This window comes from Petaurus breviceps, unplaced genomic scaffold, assembly GCF_028583685.1.
Source record: "Petaurus breviceps papuanus isolate PSGF00001 unplaced genomic scaffold, PetGlider_PUasm1.0 178, whole genome shotgun sequence".
Taxonomy (NCBI): Eukaryota; Metazoa; Chordata; class Mammalia; order Diprotodontia; family Petauridae; genus Petaurus; species Petaurus breviceps.
In genome coordinates, this window is record NW_027185777.1 from 24548484 (window position 1) to 24567329 (window position 18846).

The following is an 18846-nucleotide window of genomic DNA, read 5'->3' on the forward strand; positions in this document are numbered from 1 at the left end:
GCTTATGTACCTTCTCCCCACACATACTTTGCAATTTAGAGCCACTGTCTTCTTGACTGTTCCTTATACAATATATTCCATCTTCTGATTGGGCATTTCCACTGGCTGTCCTCCATTCTTAGAATATTCCCCTTCTCATCTCTGACTCCTTGCTTTTTCAAGTCCCTTCTCAAAACCCACTTTCTACAGGAAGTCTTTTCCATTCTCCCTTAATTACAGTGCCTTCTCTCTGTTGATTATCTCTAATTTATCCTATAAATGTGTTTGTACATACTTGTTTTCATGTTGTGTTTTCTCTTAGCCTTTGAGCTCCAGGATTGTCTTTCACCTTTCTCTTGATCCTCAGCATTTACACAGTTCCTAGCACTTAGTGACTACTGATCACCAAGTCAAGTCAAGGTAGCAAGCATTTATTAAGCACCTACCATATGCCAGGTGCCATGCTGAGGGTTGGGGATACAAATGCAAGCAAAAAAAAAAAGTCAGTCCTTGTCCTCAGGGAGTTCAACACATAAAGGGAGCTAAAAGGGAAGATGTAGGTGGAAAAGTGAGGCATAGTGACCACATCAGGAGAGTTAGAAGTGGAGCTGGGAGAGGAATAAAGGATAGTTGCCCTGAGCCCTTCCTCAAAATGAAGGTTCTGGGAGAAACTCACCAGGGGAGGGATGGAGGGATGGAGGGATGAGTGGAATTTGGTGGAGGGATATTCTAGGTGCAGAGGGGAACTTCCAGCCACCAACTAGGGCATGGTGGCCAAGTCCAGAGGGTCAGAAGCAGAGAAGGAAGAGTTGTTAAAGTTAGATGCCTGATTGTGGCACAGATGTGAACCTGGGTTCTCAAAGAGGATAACTAGAGTCCTAGACTCCTACTATGTTTGGAAAGGCTTCTGATACATTGCCCTATAGCCAAGCTGGTGTGAAATACCAGTGACTACTACATATAATAATAATTAAGTTCCTTAGCTTTGTAAGGCCAGTGATCAGATAACAGACATAGAGTCCGTCATAAGGCCCCCACTCAAAGTCTTTCTGACTTGAAGAGCTTGAGATCCATTGGCATGGCTCTCAAGATCCAAGGTTTATATCTTCTTTTGTCAAGGGTGATGAATACAATTAAGTTAAATTACATTAGCAAAATGTCAAAGTTAATAGTTAATTTCTTTGAGGGAAGTGACTGTTTCTTACTTTTCATTTCCTGAAGCACCTGGGTTTGGTGCACATAGTAGGTGTTGAATAAGTATTGGTTGAACAATTTCTATAGATAGTCCAAGTTGGAGAATTAGGGTTTTTTCTTTTTTAATATAAAGAAGTTCAACTTGTTCCTGTTGTTTTCCTTCAGGTTTTAAAAACAGACCTGAATATAAATTTCTATAAACTCTAACTGAATATAAATTTCTATAAACTTTAACTCTATAAATTTCTATAAACTTCATTAAGTTAATAATGGAGTTAAAATTAAAATGAACTTTATACACATTTTCCCTTTGAATGCATTTGTTAGTAAAAAATATATACTTATTAACAATTCTACAAAAGAAAAGATTGTTGGGGTGGCACAGCGAGTAAGAGCACCGGCTCCAGTGTCGGGATGACCTGGGGATTGAATCCGGGCTCCAACACTTAGCACCCAGCCAGAAACACCTGGCTGTGTAACCTTGAGCAAGCTACTTAACCCCGATTGCTCATAATAATAAAAAAAAAGAAAAGATTGTTTTTTACACAGAATGACAGACTTTAAGGGAATAATGGTATAGGATAGAATCCATATTCTCCTATAAAACAACACTGTTGCACCTGGTCATCAAGTCTATAATTGCTCAGTAAGAAGACCACTACTGGGCTTTTCCTCCCACCATCTCTAGGTCTTTTTTTTCTGGAGCTTCACATTCATTTTCTTAATGTTTTTAACCCAATGTCTGTGAAATTTTTATTGCTCCCCAGATGACGACATCTGATCTGAATGTAACCACACACCTCTTCGCTCAACAGCATTTGTCACAAACCATTATAAATTATCATGCTGATAGTTTGCATTGCTGGGAAACCGGAAAAGTTCCATAAATTCTAACTACTGTATCAGTGACATTCTTGTTTATTATACAGATATAAAGTTTTATGAGATTCAAGATGTCTGCTTTACCACAGAAAGGAAACCTTAGCGGAGTAAGACCCAGCTAACCTAATGTAAACATGGAAAGCCATTTACAACATACAGCGGGCATTAAAATGTTCTGAGCAATGCTTCACCAGATGCTTCATGGGTCAGTTTCCCTCTTCTTCACTTCTAACAGTCTCTTGTCACTTCACAGAAAAGCAAGATTTTGCTAGTATAACAAGGATAAAAGGACCATTCTCTCCTTCTTTCTATACCTCCTTCTGTGTCAGAAATCATTGTCTACTTACTACCCCTTGCATGAAAAAAAAAAGTTATCACCACTAACTTTCTCGGAGATCGTAAACCACTTTGAACACTACAAACAAACATTATACAATGTGGAGACTATCTCAAAGTCAATAATAAGCATAACCTGTTACAACTGAACTTAACACTTCTCTGGATTATAAGGGAATCATCCCTCTATACTGTTGACAGAGTGACTCCAAGGATGAGTTCTTCTCCCCGACATTTTAAAATAATAATTCAGCTCCTTAGTTCAGTCTTGTAATATCACACTGAGCCTTTCCTGTAGAAGTCTGTGACTACGATAGTGGTTGATTGCAACACTGAATTTCCTGAATGTTTTCCCACTAATCCTGTCCTTAGGATATTGTTCCATTAGTCTTGACTTGCTTATTATGAAAGTCTAATTATTTCTCTATCTTCAATCCCCACAAATGGAAACTGCTGACTTGGCTCTCTAAGATTCTCCTCAATGAGTTTTTATCTTAGATCCACCTGCTCCTGCTTTTATAGTGTACAAGTTGGCCATTCTCCATTAAAATCCTACTTGGATGCCTGATTGTGACACGGATGTGAACCTGGGTTCTCAAAGAGGATAACTAGAGTCTTAGGCTCTAGCATCATCTATATTTTTGGAAAGGCTTTTTGGCACAGCCTGGCAATGGCTTGTTGACCAAAGACCGGCTTAGCTAAATGCAGAGAGATTGATTATCAGGTGATATTAGTTTTTTTGGGGGGAGAGGTGGAGAGTGTTAATGGGAGAGATTGGGTTTATATTAACTCGTGAAACCATGAGAAACCAAGCAGAGAATGTGATGTGTGCCAATGGAGGAAACACTCACACTCTCAAAATCACACATTGTCCAAGGTATTAAACTTCCTTAAGCTGACCAAAACAAGAGAATGACATGAAAATTCCATGTGGTGAAATACCATTAAATTTTAATTTACAAAATAGCTCTAAAACAAGAGAATGACATGAAAATTCCATGTGGTGAAATACCATTAAATTTTAATTTACAAAATAGCTCTAAACTCCTAACCATCACAATTCCTAGATCAATGCTTTCAGGATAATATTAGGATTTCTAAGTTTGAAATATTTAGTCATTGATTAAAATTCTGGGGATGATATAATGAAAATAAAAGTGCTTAACATTTGAGGACTGCTTTTAGTTTTTCAAATCAATAAATCAAGTAACATTTAGTAGGTACCTACTTTGTGACAGGTAGTTTGTTAGGCATTTGTGATATAAAGGTAACAAATGATGTGATTCTTGCTCTCAAGATGCTTGCATTCTATGGAGGAAAGCAAGGGGTATATAAATAAATATACAGAAAACAAATACAAATCAAATGCAAAGCAGTTAGTGAGAGAGGACTCCAGAAGCTTCTACAGGGATGATCTCATTTTACTTAATTATCTTATGAGATAGGTAAAACATGTAACTCCACAAGATGCACAGAATGATTAGATGAGTTGCTTGAGATCAACAGTTTTCTAGGGGAAGAGCTGAAATTAGAATCCAATGTAGTCTGCCTCTCTCAACTAAGCTTCCTGGGGAGATTGAACTTGTGAACATTTAAATTCCTACCTGAACTGTTGCCCAATGATCCAATTTCTTCTAAAATATTTTTGCTTCCCTCCTCCGTCCATGGTACCAAGGAAATTCTTCCCAATATTAGGTGCCAAATGGCTATCAACAAAAATTGCTGGTTCTGTCTTCTACCTACCTAAGAGATGAAAAATGTGGCCACACTTCCAAGATCTACTCCTATTATCTCTGTTGTCTGCTAGCATAGTATTTTGTATGGCAGCAGAGGAAATTCAGAGATTGGTCTTTCTGCACATTTGAAATTCCCATTAGTTAAAAGGTCAAGGAGTAACATACAGCACAAAACTACTCATCCCTAACACTACAAACACACAATCTTCACTAAATTCAACATAAAAGTTTTTCATGTAGGTCAAGAGGTAGCAACTTAGAAGTAAACTTTAAATGCAATTATTCAGAAAACACTTTTTTTTTTTGCTAAATCTGTTTCAGTCAGTCCTGGATGGATGACATTAGGCAAGCTACTTATTGTAAAGTGAAAGAGATAGATTCTCTCTAATCTTTCTCCCTGCAGACCTAACATTCTGAGATTATGTGATATAGTCTTAGCCTTACCAGTTTTCTGTAATTTTTTCAAAATTACTGATATTATCCCTGTTAGAAATTTAAATTTCCCCTATTTATTAATTCTGTCATTCTCTCTCTGTCTCTCTCTCTGTCTGTCTCTCTCTCTCTCTCTCTTTCTCTCTCTCTGTCTTCCCCCCCCCCCACTTACTGACTTTCAATGTTGAAACTTTTAACAGAGTAAAGGCTCCTTAAAATTCTTATATTATACATACATATGGTAAGAATTTACAGATCAAGTAATAGGAAATAATTTAGACTCGAGTCCAAAAGGACCTTACTTACTGGAATAATATGATTATACAAGATGCAAAAAAAACTTCTTACAGGAAATGTCTACTGGGGTATGGACATTAAGAAGCAACCAAATAAACTGGAGACTAGGTACTCAGGTTGTCTAGCTGACAGGCACTACAAATTCACCCAGCAGAGCAAACTATAGCAAATTCCCTGTTGTCTGACATTCCGATCAGCAAAACTCTATGAACTGAAATTTCTAGACATGTATGCTGTAATGTTTATGAATTACCTAACTGAAGCTCGGGCAATATCCTGAAGCAAGAGGTGGCATGGTATAGAGGATAGCATATTGGAACTGGAGTCTGGAAGACAGAGGTTTAAATCGTGCTCTGGACACTTACTAGCTTTGTGGCTTTGGGTCAGTCATTTAACCTCTCTCAGCCTCATTTTCCTCATTTGGAAAATGGTGGCAGGAAGAGGGAAGGACAAGACTCCCTAGCCTCTGAAGTCTAAATCTATGATCCTTGTAGTGCTTATGGATCATCAAATAAAGATGAATGTTGTTTATAGCACATTTTCTTACATTTTAATTCTCTGACAATTTTTACCCATCCATAACTGTCCATTGACCAGAATATTGGATTAAACGGAATACCTCCTTTCCCTCATGTCACCCTATGACAATATGTTCATGAAAAAAACTCTGAAAATGGTTGGAAAAATCCTATTGGTGTGAATGTTTATGCATTTTATATAATATCATAATTTGTAGTATTATCAATTTAGAAGAAAAGATCCTGTGTGTGTAAGAACAACATACAGAATTTACCTAATAATAAATGTACCTAGTTAACAATGACTTTTTTTTCTTATTGAAGTGGCTACATACATCACATTATAAGTAAGAGACTGTTCTTTAAACCTAAGGAGACTGTCATTCCCCAAGAAACATTACAGATTTGACACCTAAATAGTTCTCTCCCTCCCTTGATAAAAAGATTTCTATGCCTGAATTCCACAAAAGATTGATATAAATACCAATTCAACACCTCTGGAGAGTAGAGACAAGAGTGTAGGTAAGACTATAGCATATGATGATGTGAGTAAGACAGACAGGAGAACTACTAAGTATCCACAGTAGATAAACAAACACTAAATTGAGCTGAATGCAGTATTTAATCATATTCAAAGCATACATCACCTAGAGTTGCTCTATAGCAGATAAGGCAAACATAAATCAAAAAGCAGAAAAATGACCTGGGTTATTATCACAAAGAAACTATATTTACATATATCTTCCTAATAAGTCAAGTGGTTTTTATCATACCTATATGTGGAAATGCCTTTTATTTTAATAATGAAGTCAGGCATAATTGGACCATTTAACGAATTAACACAAGAGCTAAGGCAAGGCACTTAAAATTCTACCCTTTCCTGGAAATGGGGAAAGACATTGTCCTATATGTGAGACACCAGTTTAATAGGTCTTTGCACTTAGACACTGATTTTTAGAATGTCTTCATAAAAAGCCATTATTTACTCTACCAGAAGATTCACTTATCCTATTTTTACCACTATATGACTTATTGTCATCCAAAACAATTTATGGTTTCCCATGTCAAGCATAAATAAGATAAATATAGTTCTTAAATAGTAAAATGTTCATAGATTTGCTAAAAAGTCTGACCTTGCTGTTTGTGGTTGCTGTAAATTTTAGTGCCCTGCAATTTTTCACAAAAATGCTAGCCAGAGATGTTATTTACTATTCTCATATCCCTCCAAGAAAAAAAAAATGACTGAAACACCAAGAATTTAAACAGCAAAAAATTAGCAAGCCCCTTCCTATATTAGAGAAAAAGGAGACAAAGAGATCACAAAATACAAGATAATCTTGTATGATTTGGGGCTCAGACATCACTAAAGATAGCATTCATATCTTATACCACTAACATATGATCTGGTCTGGCTTCAGATGTTTCTTTATTCATCTATAAACCATCTTGCACACATCAGCTGGTTTTTCTCTTTTCTCCCATTCTACTTTGGCTCTCCCCATAGACATCTGTTACCACTAGATGGTGCCATAGTGCCCTGTTCAGATAAGCGCACTTACTTGCAGTCTCTGTCTTCCAAATCAAAGTGAGGGTTGAAGTTGATCAAAATTCTCTGGTATGGGTCTGGAGCCTGAATCAGCCATTCACATTTTTCACTTGGGTGATAAGAATGAGGATAGCCAGGAGAGGTAAGGTACCCAGGACTTACAATTTTTATATTATCGCCACATTTACCTGGAATGAAAATAGTATTGCTTTAGTTCATCTTTTCCTTACAAATGACAGTTTGACAGTCTAGCTTTCTTGGCAATTTATCAGTTGTTAAACTTTCCAGAACTTTTTGGTGACTCTCCATCTTCCTCCCCTCCCCCTCCCGGGTTCTTCAAGTATTGTTGTCTGAAATAGGTCTAACAAGATCATTATTTGAACTCCCAAGCATTTGCACACTATGGAGAAACTCCTTTGAAAACGCCATTGGTACTCCAAAGGGGAGTTTTTTTCAAAGTTCTCTCCCAAGAAAAAGATCTTCCAGCATTAAAAACATTAAATCCCCTCAATGGATGTTAACACGGTCCCTAGGGGGCTTCTGCTAGACTTAATTATCTCCAAGAAGTGTAATCTTATTAAGTAACAAGTTCTAAGTGGAAGGTGACTAAGAGATGCAGTTCGAACCCCTGTGTTGCTTTTTGATGATAAGCCTGGTCTGTGTCATTGGTCATTGGGGACCATCTTCATAGCCCTTGCTTTAAACCAAACCTTCTTTTGTTTTATCAGTTCATAAATCTCAGTACTTTCAAGCTATCTCTGTTCTTGAAACACAGACTGAGCAGAGAACAAAGTGTTTTTAGTGAACCAGAAATAATTCTGTATTATTTCTCTGAGTAAAGTTGCTCAGGCCTGGAGACTAGATCAAAGTAATGGTGCAGAAAGAAAAATAAATAATCACACAGCTTTATTTCTAATTACTTAACTGTTGGACAGTCAATGTCAGGAAGTGTAGGTGCCCCATATGGTAAGCCACAGTCTAACATCCTGGGAAAGGTGGGCTTAATGGTTTTGAGACTCATCATTTCCAAAAGCCAAATGTTGGCTTGATCGCCAAGAGCTAAATAAACCAGTCTCTGAGGCTGCTTTATTGTGCAGCGTCGATTTTCATTGTCACTTTTTATGATGGATTTCATACTGGAGAGCTTCAGCTTGAAAGACTGCCACATTTACTGATGCTTAATTTTTAGCAATAAAAAAAAATCTGTGCATAAACTATGGAAGAGGAACAGGTATGACACCAGTGAAATATATAAGCCTATCAATCACAACTTTTCAGTAATGGTATATATAGATTTGAATATGGCATCTAATAGATTCCCTGTGGAAAGAGAATGGCATTCTTTGCTCTCAGCATGAATTTATAAATGTACAGAATTTTATTACAGGAAAACCAGGTCAAATGGAAATGAAAGATGAAATGCACATCAAAAATGCATAAAGCTACATGCATTACAGATATCATTTCCCATAAATTAGAGAGAAAGAATACAATATAAATTCTATTGTTTTCTCAATCACTAGATGTTTCTAACCATGTTTTTTGGACTAGAGTAGACTTATGTTGGTTTCTCCTCTTTTTTTTTTTTTTTTTTTTGGCTTTTAAAAGCCTTGTGTTTGCCAAGACCAAGCGATGTTGCGACTGGAGTTCAACATCTCGGCTAATGATCATATTGGACTTTGTTATGTGATTCTACTGAGAGTCTTGCATTATTCTAAATTTGCAGAGAACTTGGAAAGTGACCCCGTCTCATTAAGTCTCCTCCAGCTCTGTGCAAACAACATGGCAGAATCTGGCATCTGTTAAAAGAGTGAAATAAAACAGCTCTGCTCCTAGTCACTTGACAAGAGTCCCTTCAGAAGACGATTAGGTGGGCTCAGTACCACCAATGATCTTTAATCTGTGACTTCTGAGAAAGTGACAGTATAATAAGATAACTGGACTGCTAGACTCCCTGGCTCTGTTAAATCTCTCTAACAGTTGATTAAGAAAGAGCGATTTCTAATGACTCAGGACCATTAGTCCTAAATAAGGTTAATGAATTAATTTAGCAGGCACTGGCATTTGGGAGGAGGTGGCCATGGCTTTAGGAGCTCTGATAAGTTAAAGAGGGTGGCCTTGGTGACTCCTGGAGCCTTTTTTTTTTTCAAACTCTAACTGATTGAGCGGCTGCATTTCTGTTTCTTTACCAGTCCTCATTACTCCTGCTAAGCATTTGAAGAAATATGACATCGTACTTGCTATGTAATTTTCTACAACCTTTCGAATTTGATTTCAAATCCACTATCGGTGCACTTCCTACACCATACATACTAAGTCTGCCATGAATGGGGTGAGGGGGAGATGGAGGGGGAAGGCTGTTAATTTCTAAGGACTGGTCAGTTGAACTCATTCAGATGGAAGAGAGATCTCACCCCCCTCCCATGCCCTTGCCATGAGAGTTCAGAAAGATACCACCAACTGGAGTTCATTAATAAGTCACAAATTAACATTCACACATTTTTGCTTTCCTAGCATATTTGTGAGAACACTGGTGGTTGCAGGGGGGAATCCATTGCTTAAATCACACAGCCTCCTGAAAACATATTAGAGAGATTAACTTCCATCATAAACCCCTGATTTAAATTCCTCTCAGTATAAAACACTCCACTTGTGGTCTCTTATTAAAACAATATACCACAATAAGTAGTGGATGTTCTTTTCTTCTAATTACTTTGATTGAAATCCAAGTCAGGCAAAAGCAAATATTTGATAATTAGTTAATAATAATTGCTGAAGGCTTAACTGAAAAGAGATTTTCACATCCCAGGCTTCACCCACTTTAAAGTGGGAGGCAAACAATCCTACAGCCAGATCACATTTTAAAACATTGTTTATGTTACATGGTCCTGTTTATAGCCCACACATTCTGTCATTTACTTAAGCCGAAGAGATTTTAAAACCACACTGAACAGTAGGGATTTTCAGATAGGCTCGTCTCCTATACTGTATATATCAAATTCCTTTATTGACACTGTGTAACTTTCATTCAAACTCCAGACTTTCATGACAGGATTAGGGGACAGATGACTAGCAGCACTCGGAAAAACACATCCCACACCAATACCTGCAGACACACATGAGGTTGCTGGATATTTGGGATACTGAGAGGGCTAGGAAGTTTTTCCTTTAAAGCCTTCATTAACTTTCAGCAGTCATCAAAATTTTGAAAGGGATTCTCATCTAATTGCCTTTGGGAGGAAACATTATTACGATAATTGGTGCGCTGATCTGGTAAGGTTGGCAATTTTGCTTTGTAACAGAGAAAGAGAGGAAACACACACACACACTCAGACACACACACACACACACATACACAAATCCTCTTGATGTAAAACACTTAACATCTAATCCACTCCAGCCCTCCCCCCCGCCCCTTCCAAAAAAAAGTTTCCTTTAGGCCAGGAGAAGGCTAGTGAGTGACTGCGTCTTGAGCGGCTGTGGTGCGGTGCCCACCCAGCTAGAAGGCGCAGGCGACTCCTCACTCGGAGCAGCGCCCACCCGGGGCTCCTGCGCCCTCCAGCCCCGGGCCCAGAGACGTGCGTGCGGCTGTCAGACGCGCCTCTCCGGCCGCCTGCTGTCACTTACCATTCCGAACCGCGCTGGCAAGGGCGACCGTGAGCGCGGCACAGTGCAGGACCAGCAGCCCCCAATCCATTCTCCTCAACCAGGACGCAGAAAGCCGCGGGCAGAGAAAAAGACCAGGGGAGGGGGTGAAGGAAACAAATAGAAGGGGGAGGGCAAAAGGGAAAGGGGGAAAGCAAAAACTCCCCCGGACAGCCCCAAGTCCTCCCACAGCTTGAAAATCCTTCAGGCTGACTTGGAGAAAAGCAAGCAGCAGCGGAACACTGCCTTGATCCGGGAGAAATGCTTCTCTTTTTGTGTCTCAAGTCGCCTGCATCCTGTCATTTAGCTCCGGTTTCCTCTCTCTTTTCCCACACTTGTTCCTCTTCCAAGAGCCGCTGCCCCTGCCATTTCCAAAAAAAAAAAAAAAAAAAAAAAACCAAACGTGCTGGTGGGTGGAGGAGGTCTTGGTGTTGCAGGGAGGGAGAAGGGAGACACGGATAGCCTGAAGGCAAATTCCAGAATGGAAAGAAGAGGGGAAAAAATCCGATGTCTTTTTTTTTTTTCCTTGACCCCCTTGAAACTGACGAGTTCGCGCCCAGGGGAGGTCCGGGGGTGTCTGCGGGAAGGAGAGAAGCAAGCAATTGAAAAGATGAGCCGAGACAGAGAGGAGTTTCACAAACTGCACACCCGCCTCTTTTTCCCCTCCCTCTCTCCTTCCGTCTTCCCCTCCCCTCCTCTCCCCCTTTCCTCCTTTTCTCCCTCCCTCTTTCCCCGATAAGCTCGCCTGTAATCGCCTGACAAGAGGCAGGGAGCAGAATAAGTTTCCTTCAGTGTTTTTCTCCGTCAGTCCGTCTGTCTCTGAGTCCCCGCTAGGGCTCTCTAAGCGTAGGAGGTATATGTGTGGAAGGAGGGCGCCAGGGGCAATGGGTCTCAGTGCCAACTAGTAGGCAGTCTCTCCTTGGGCAGTGAAAAAAAAAAAGGGCACAACGAGCAAAGCAAGGCAGGGCCTCTGTGTGACCTGCCTGTAGAATGCTGCTAGTTCCGGGCTTGAAAGGGGCCCGGGAGATGAGTCCAGGGTAGCGGCGGCAGCCGCCGAAGCAGAGAGAGTGACTCCGAGTCCTGGAGGAGAGGAGTGCGAAACGCCCGGGAGGCGGCAGCTTGTTCTTGTAACTCACAAGTCGCCTGCTGCTGCTGTTGCCGTTGCCACCGCTGCCACTGCTGAAGGAGGAGCGGGGTTTGTCTGCACCCAAGCCAGCAGAGGCGCAGCTGTCCCAGCCCCCACCCCTGCCTTCCTGACCTCTCCAGCCCCCATAGTGGTCTCAGGAGCTCTAGTGTTGGTTGGAGGGGAGGTGGACTGCGCCTTCCCCACCCGCAAAGATAGGGTGGGGGATGGCAGCCAGTTTCTCTTAAAGCCAAGTGAAATCGATTAAGCGTAAGATGCCCATCTGCCTCAAGAGAAAACCCGGGGCAGGGTTTCTGAGCAAGCAGCTTAGGGGGTAACCCAGCCTATACGACTCGGTGCCGGGGGCGCTGCCCACCCGCTCCATTGTTCACCAGTCCCGGGTGCCCTGTAGTCCAGGGGTGGCGGGGAAAGGACAGTAGGGGATCTAGATCCAAGTCGAGATATAACTGTCGCCCAACCCCACCCGTTCATTCTACTTATAAGCCCAGGTGCTCCTCGGTTCCTATTTTAAAGGCATCAAGCCTACTGTGTCCCTAGATTCCCAGGGGGAAGGAGAGGAGGAACCTTTGTCCACCTCTACTGGGCGTTCGCTGCACCCTTCCAGCAACAGGCGAGGCACATGTTGGGGCTGATCCTATAGCTTCTCCCCCCTAATCCCCCGCCCAACTCTTTTCCCTCTTGGGAGGGGTGTTCACACCAGCAGCTGACTGGCCCCTGGTTCCCTCATCCTAGGATTCTCCCTAGCTCATTTCACAGATAGCCGCTATTGAAGATCATCAGTACACCGGAGTAGATAAAATGTTTCACATGGAATAAAGAGGCGGAGACCAAGGTATCAGGCACTCTAGGTAGAAGGTTGCCCCACGGATACCCACCGAAGGAGGATGTTTTGGAAACGTGAGATCACGGCATTTCCCCAGTGTTTGGCCCTTATTGACACACCCCGAAATCGGGACTTATTCCGACTAAGCACACGAGAGGGAGATCGGTCAAGGGCAATTTAAAGAGAACTGGAAAAGGAGACTAGACTAGGAGCCCGGGATCCGGGTCGCACAACCAGGGAGTGCAGAGAGCCAGAGAGAAATCACGCGTGTTCTCCTGAAGCACGTCTAGGGGCGTTGGTTTCTAATCCCTAAATAGTGGAGCCCAGAAAAGTACTCTCTGTGCTGGGTGCCCGCGCTGTTTGCCTATCTCCTGGCGGGGGGGGGGGGGGGGGGGGGGGGGGGGGGGGTGTTAAAGGATGGACTGGTGCATCAGTTCCAAGCCCAGCCCAAAGCACTCACCCAAACTGCCTGCTGTTTCCCCTTCCCCCGGAGCCTTTCCCCACGCGCCGCCTGCTGAGTACCTCTCACCCAATCTCCTCACCTGAGACCCTGATCCACCCTGCCCCCTGGCACGCCTCCTTGCCCATCTCCAGCCCTGAGAACCGCCCCTACTCCCGCCTCCGCTAAGGAGGCCACTGGAGGCGCTGCTAGGGAAGCTAGACTCTGGCTAGGGTGCCGGCGCTAGGGAGGAGAGGAAGGGATGTCTGGTAGCCTTATTGTAACAAGGCATAATGCAGCCTTGCCCATCTGACCGAAAAGCGGGAAAGGTTCCTTCACTGAAACCCCAGGCTGGCATTCCTTCTTGTCCTTCTGTCTCCACATCTCTCTTCCTCTTCATCCACTCCAATCCAGCTCCTAATCTAATATAGAAGCCATCCAGGAACACAAAGGTCTGAGGGACTGTTCCAACTTCAGCACGCCCCCTTCCCACCGCCCATTCAGATGCATAGATAGAAGATAACCCGAGGGTTCAGGCTGGTTGACAAATGGTTGGGTCTGCTGGAGGGGTGGGAGATTGGAGTGTCCTGGGGACATTTCAACGCCGTCTGTGCTCAGCCTGTGTTCGTCCCTCTAGTCTGCCTCTTTCAAGGCTGAACTAAGCGGGGCAAGCAAAGAATAACCTTGCTCCTGGTGTGTGTGTGTTTAGAAAAGTGCAGTTATCTTTCCTTGCTGAGTACTGCCTCCCTATCTTCTGTCCCCCAACCTATCACATTTGAGATGTCCATCTATGCCCCCCTACCCCCAAGAACTCTCTTGCAGAACTGTTGGATGGATTCAAAGTGAACTGTTCACTTTTCCTTCTCACTGGCTATGGGAGTTTGCCAACTCCTTTCTTCAATCACCTAAAACAACAACAAAAAGAATAAGCTCTGTAATACAAATAAATCCTGATTTCCAAGTCCTGCTATTTCCCCTATGCTGAATCCTTAAATCCTGCCACAATTTTCCGAGTTTTAGCCGACCAGGCTACTGGCTTTTGTTCCAGCCTCTCCTTGATTTCCCCATACAGCCTGCATGGGGGTTGATTCAGAGTAAACTGTACTTGCTTATTACCTCCTTTCTGACACCACCTGTAGTGATGTAAAAAGCCAATCAGAAATTTCTACTAGCTCCAGAAAGGAGTGGGGAGGGGAGCACCAGAATAGTGGGTGGAGGGAGGAGAGACTGACAGCCATAAGAGAATAAGGGAGAGACCCTTGAGGGATTTAGCAATTTTCCCTAGGTTGGCATTATTTTAAGGTATCACCTGACCCTGAGTTTGGGCCTGATGAACACCTCATTCAAGCTTAAGTCCGCCAATATTCTGACCTGGTCAGACCCAGTTTCATTGAATTACACATTCATCCACTAGCACTCTCATTTCATTGAGCCAGGGCTTGGTCCTTGAATCAGCAATATCCAGTTTCATTGACACTCCCAGAAGCTACTCAAGCCTCAGAAGATGGCTTTGATCCCATTGTACCAAGCTGGAATCAGTGGCCCTTACCAAAAAAAAAAAAAAGGATTCTGTGTAGTAAAAGCTCAAAATCTTTCATTATCTTATCAATTTGTCAGAAATTAGTTTAGATCCACTGCCCCCAGAAGGTCATTTTGACCACTCAACTTCATCAAATAATTTTGGGTTGAAGCAATATGGAAAATCAAGTTGACATTTTAGAATTCAATGAAAGACTGTAAACACCCAGTCACATTAATATTGAAAAGAATCAACTCAGAATACAGTTAATACTCAGAAGAGTGGGTAACTGTAAAAAGTTAAACACCAAAATCATAATTAAGGGCCAACTGCAATTAAAATTTATTCAATTTTAGGTGGAATGGCAATTATATTAAGTGGCACTACCATATAAATGATGTAATTTATAAAGAAAGCATGTAGGACCCAATTTACAGCTATCCATCTCCATTTTAAATAGCGGCAGGGGAAGGAAAAATATAAACCATTCTTTATGACAGCTTATGTTAGACCTCTGAAAAAGGAACATAATATTGGAGAAAAGCCCAAAGATATGCATTTTTAAGTTAATGCCATGCAAGTGGTTTTTTAGTAAGGGATATAAGAGAAGTCATGTAGTAACAATGTCTACCTTTAAATGTTACATCTAGTCTGAGCCAATAAGAAGGTTCCCTGAGGATAAAGCATCTAATCTCATTGTTCTGAATTAATATGTTTAGAGTCCAAGTTATAAAGTTTCTCTGACTGAATTTTAAAACAAAAATCATTAAAGGAAATTAAGTGAAATTAAAATCATATTAAACAATATTAAATTCATTAACAATTAAATTTAAAAATCATTAGGTAAGAAAATATATGAATGATAATTTAGAAAGAAATATGCTCAAATTATTAGAGGAAATTAAGAATATCATTGAAAAATACTCAAAATACAAAAGAAGTAATTTTCCCCTAAGATTGAATTGAAATATTATAAAATAAATAAATTTTAAAACAACTTCAGAAAAACACTAAAACAGCAAATATTTTATGACTTCATAGAGAATTTAAATGTTAAATCTATTTTTAAAATATAAAACCAACAGACTCAAAGCCAAAGTCACTTTTACCTTTTATGGTTTTCTTTACAATTTACCAATAGAGGTAGTTTCCAATTTACAAGACGGTTGTGGTCTAAAAGTTTCTCTGTAAGTCGGTTGTTTAGAACTCTAGTAATTTCCCATGGAAAACATGGTGGTTCTCAAAAACCCACAAAGGGCTGTTTAACCCACAATGTAACTGAGTCATGGCCTTGATTCTATTACTTCAGGGTTTGTGTAGGGGGTGGGGAGTGGGGCTAGACTAGCCTGGAATATAACCACTATATTAATACATTTTCTTTGAAAAATATTCTAGATTATGTAAGGATAAGGAAACCCAGGGACATCTGGAATATAGAGTTTCCCCTTTCCTTTTACATACCATATCTATAATGAACATTAGTATCTAAAATGAGACAGTAACAGGAAAACATCTCCTGCCACCCACCCTCCTGTCAAGGTAGATGAGGAAGCCACTGATTGCCTTATCTGAATATAAAAGGGAACAGTTTTGTAAACCTGGAGAAAATTTACTATGTTCCTGGAGGAGCTGCAACCCCAAAAGGGGAAGACCATTGATATGTATATGTATATGTATACACACACACATATACGTATATATATACACACACACACACATATATGTATACACACATATACATATACATATATATATATATATATATATATATATATATATATATACCTGTGTGTGTGTGTGTGTGTGTGTAAGGAAATACTTGTAATGAAAAAATGCTTAGGTTATTGGAAATTTAAAATAACATGAAAATCATTTCCATTTTCTTAATTCCAGCAAAGCAATGTTAGATTTGATGTTGCTATCACTTATGGGAAAAGTACAAATTTTTACTTATATAAAAGTAGCTGATCAGGGGAATCCCTAGTCAATTTGATGAGTTCTCCCTCCCCCATAAAACTGATGAGATTCCAAGAGTGTACACCTTTGTTTGAAGGCCACTATCCATAGAGAAAGATACTTGATCTAGCACCTTAGGAAGAAGACTCAGGAAATTCCTCTGATTGGTTCCCAGTGACTTGGCTACCTCCAAGATGATTAGGACCTGGGTTAGGAGTTTGTGGGGTGGTGGGGAAAAGCAATCTGAACCTTACCAACCTCTCTCTTGCCATGAATTGCTTAGATGATACAGGTGTAAGATAAATGGAAAGTGTTCATTCAGTAATTCCCCCTCAGTAGAAAAAAAGAAATGTTCTGGGGTGTGTGTCTTTGGGTGTATATGCATGTACATGAGTCTAATGGACTGTTGGAGTGATTGATTTTTCTGTATTTGTTCACATGCTCCCAAGAGTCCTTTGTGTCTTATGCATTTTTTCGAGTGGGTGAAATGAAGGTAGCCTGTCCCATGTAGTATATTTAGTGCCACTGAGAGGATTGAGGTTCCTGTTACTAAGTCTAAGTCATACCTAAGAATCATTCTGGAGATTTCTCAAGAGTGGGATGTCCAGGGAGGGAGCAAAAGCTAGAGAGGAAAAATGACCCTCTTGGGGAGGAAGTCAGAACTCTGGAGTGGCCTTGGGTCTTGGTGAACCCAGAGTTTGCGAGGATGGAGAAAACTGGCTTTGGGCACTATCTAAATTGGATTCAGCATTTTAGAGTATACTGAAGTCAATCAAGTGAATTGCAGGCAGGCAGGCATGAAGGAAACAAACACTTATTCAGTACTACTATATGCCAGGGACTGTGCTAAGGTCTTTACAAACATTCTCTTGTTTGATCCTCAAAACAACGCTGGGAGGTAGGTGCTATTGTCATCCCAGCTTTACAGATGAAGAAATTGAAAGCAGACCTAGGTTAAGTGACTTGCCCAGGGTCACATGGCTAGGGAATGTCTAAGGTTGGGCTTGAAATCAGGTCTTCCTGACTTGAGGCCAGGCACTCTAGCCACTGAATCACCCTGCTGCAATATAAACAAACCTCAAAGTGGACAAAATCATTCAGAGAAAAGATGTAGCTAGAGTTATTTGGTCTAGAAAAGACAGCTTCATTCCTACCTTCAGTTTAGTTTCTATCTCAACTCTCTGGATCTGAATAGTGTCTTGTGCATGCTGGGTTCTTAATAAGTATTGATGATTGATCCTTAACTACATTCTGTACTATCTCCGTGGAATTGCTGTAGGTCAAGCAATGGATTTTGGTCTATCTAGGGAGGAGTGGAGAAGAACAGGGCTTTCTTGGAATGTTTATAGACTAGAATAGAATCGGCTCACACATAACAACAGATTCTTAGTTTTTTCGGGCAGTTTCTCAAAGTTGTCAAATGGTTTTAAATACCCCCAACAAAAATTCTAAGAATGTTGACAGCCAAGAGAAATATCTAATAAGTTCTCAGAGTGGCTCTCCCTTTCTACTGCCTTACTTTGTCTTTCATCCAGAAATTTTTCAGTGAGCATTCTGGGTATGGACTAGGCCAGGGGTGGGGAACCTGGATTCAGTCAAAGTGTCACACTTGAGGACCTAGAGGGCCACATGCGGCCTCGAGGCCATAGGTTCCCCACCCCTGGCTAGGGAAAAGGAAATATGAACAGCGAGGAGGTGAGATTTTAGAGCAACATAAACTAAATGTGTATGTGTATGTGTGTGTGTGTGTGTGTGTGTGTGTGTGTGTGTGTGTCTGTATTTTTTCTTTTTTTGGAAAGGCAATCAGGGTTAAGTGATTTGCCCAGGGTCACACAGCTAGCAAATGTCAAGTGTCTGAAGCCAAATTTGAACTCAGGTCTTCTCGACTCCAGGGCTAGTGCTCTTTCCACTGTACTATCCAGGTGTCCCCAACATATGTGTGTGTTTGTGTGTGTGTGTGTGTAATCTTAAAGGACAGGAGTCAGGAAGACTCATCTTCCTGAGTTCAAGTCAGGCCTCGGACACATACTAGCTATGTGACCCTAGGCAAGTCACTCTGCCTTGATTTCCTCATCTGTAAAATGAGCTGGAGAAGGAAATGGCAACCTGCTTCAGTATCTTTACCAAGAAACCCCAGATGGGGTCATGAAGAGTCAGACACAACTAAACAACAACAAAAATATTTTAAAAGATGAGTTCCTTTGGAGCAAGAGCTGTTTTACAGTTTTTTTCTTTATAACCTCAGAAGTCTATCACCAGTCCTTGCCCATGACTGATACTTAAAAATTGAACAAAATGGAATATAGCTTTAAATGTAAAATAAAAAGACCTGCATAGCAAAATTTCTACACTGATCACAAATTGTGTCCATGTAGACACTGGACTCAAATATTTTGTAAG

General features: G+C 41.0%; 1 protein-coding gene across 6 annotated transcripts in view; it reads right to left on the reverse strand.

The window, feature by feature from the left end:
* The window catches only part of NRP1 (neuropilin 1), a 185999-nt gene extending 172917 nt beyond the window's left edge, over positions 1 to 13082 (reverse strand). For 2 of the 6 annotated variants that reach the window (XM_069086471.1, XM_069086467.1), the window contains exons 1-2: positions 10548 to 11246; positions 6934 to 7108 (exon numbers count right to left, since the gene is read on the reverse strand). In XM_069086471.1, the coding sequence (XP_068942572.1) occupies positions 6934 to 7108; positions 10548 to 10617 (245 nt within the window). In that variant the 5' untranslated portion in view covers positions 10618 to 11246. Of the gene's footprint in view, positions 1 to 6933; positions 7109 to 10547; positions 11247 to 11548; positions 12205 to 12992 lie in introns of those variants that run through there. The other 4 variants (XM_069086472.1, XM_069086470.1, XM_069086469.1 and 1 more) reach the window with 3 other exon arrangements.
* Positions 13083 to 18846: the final 5764 nt, after the last annotated feature.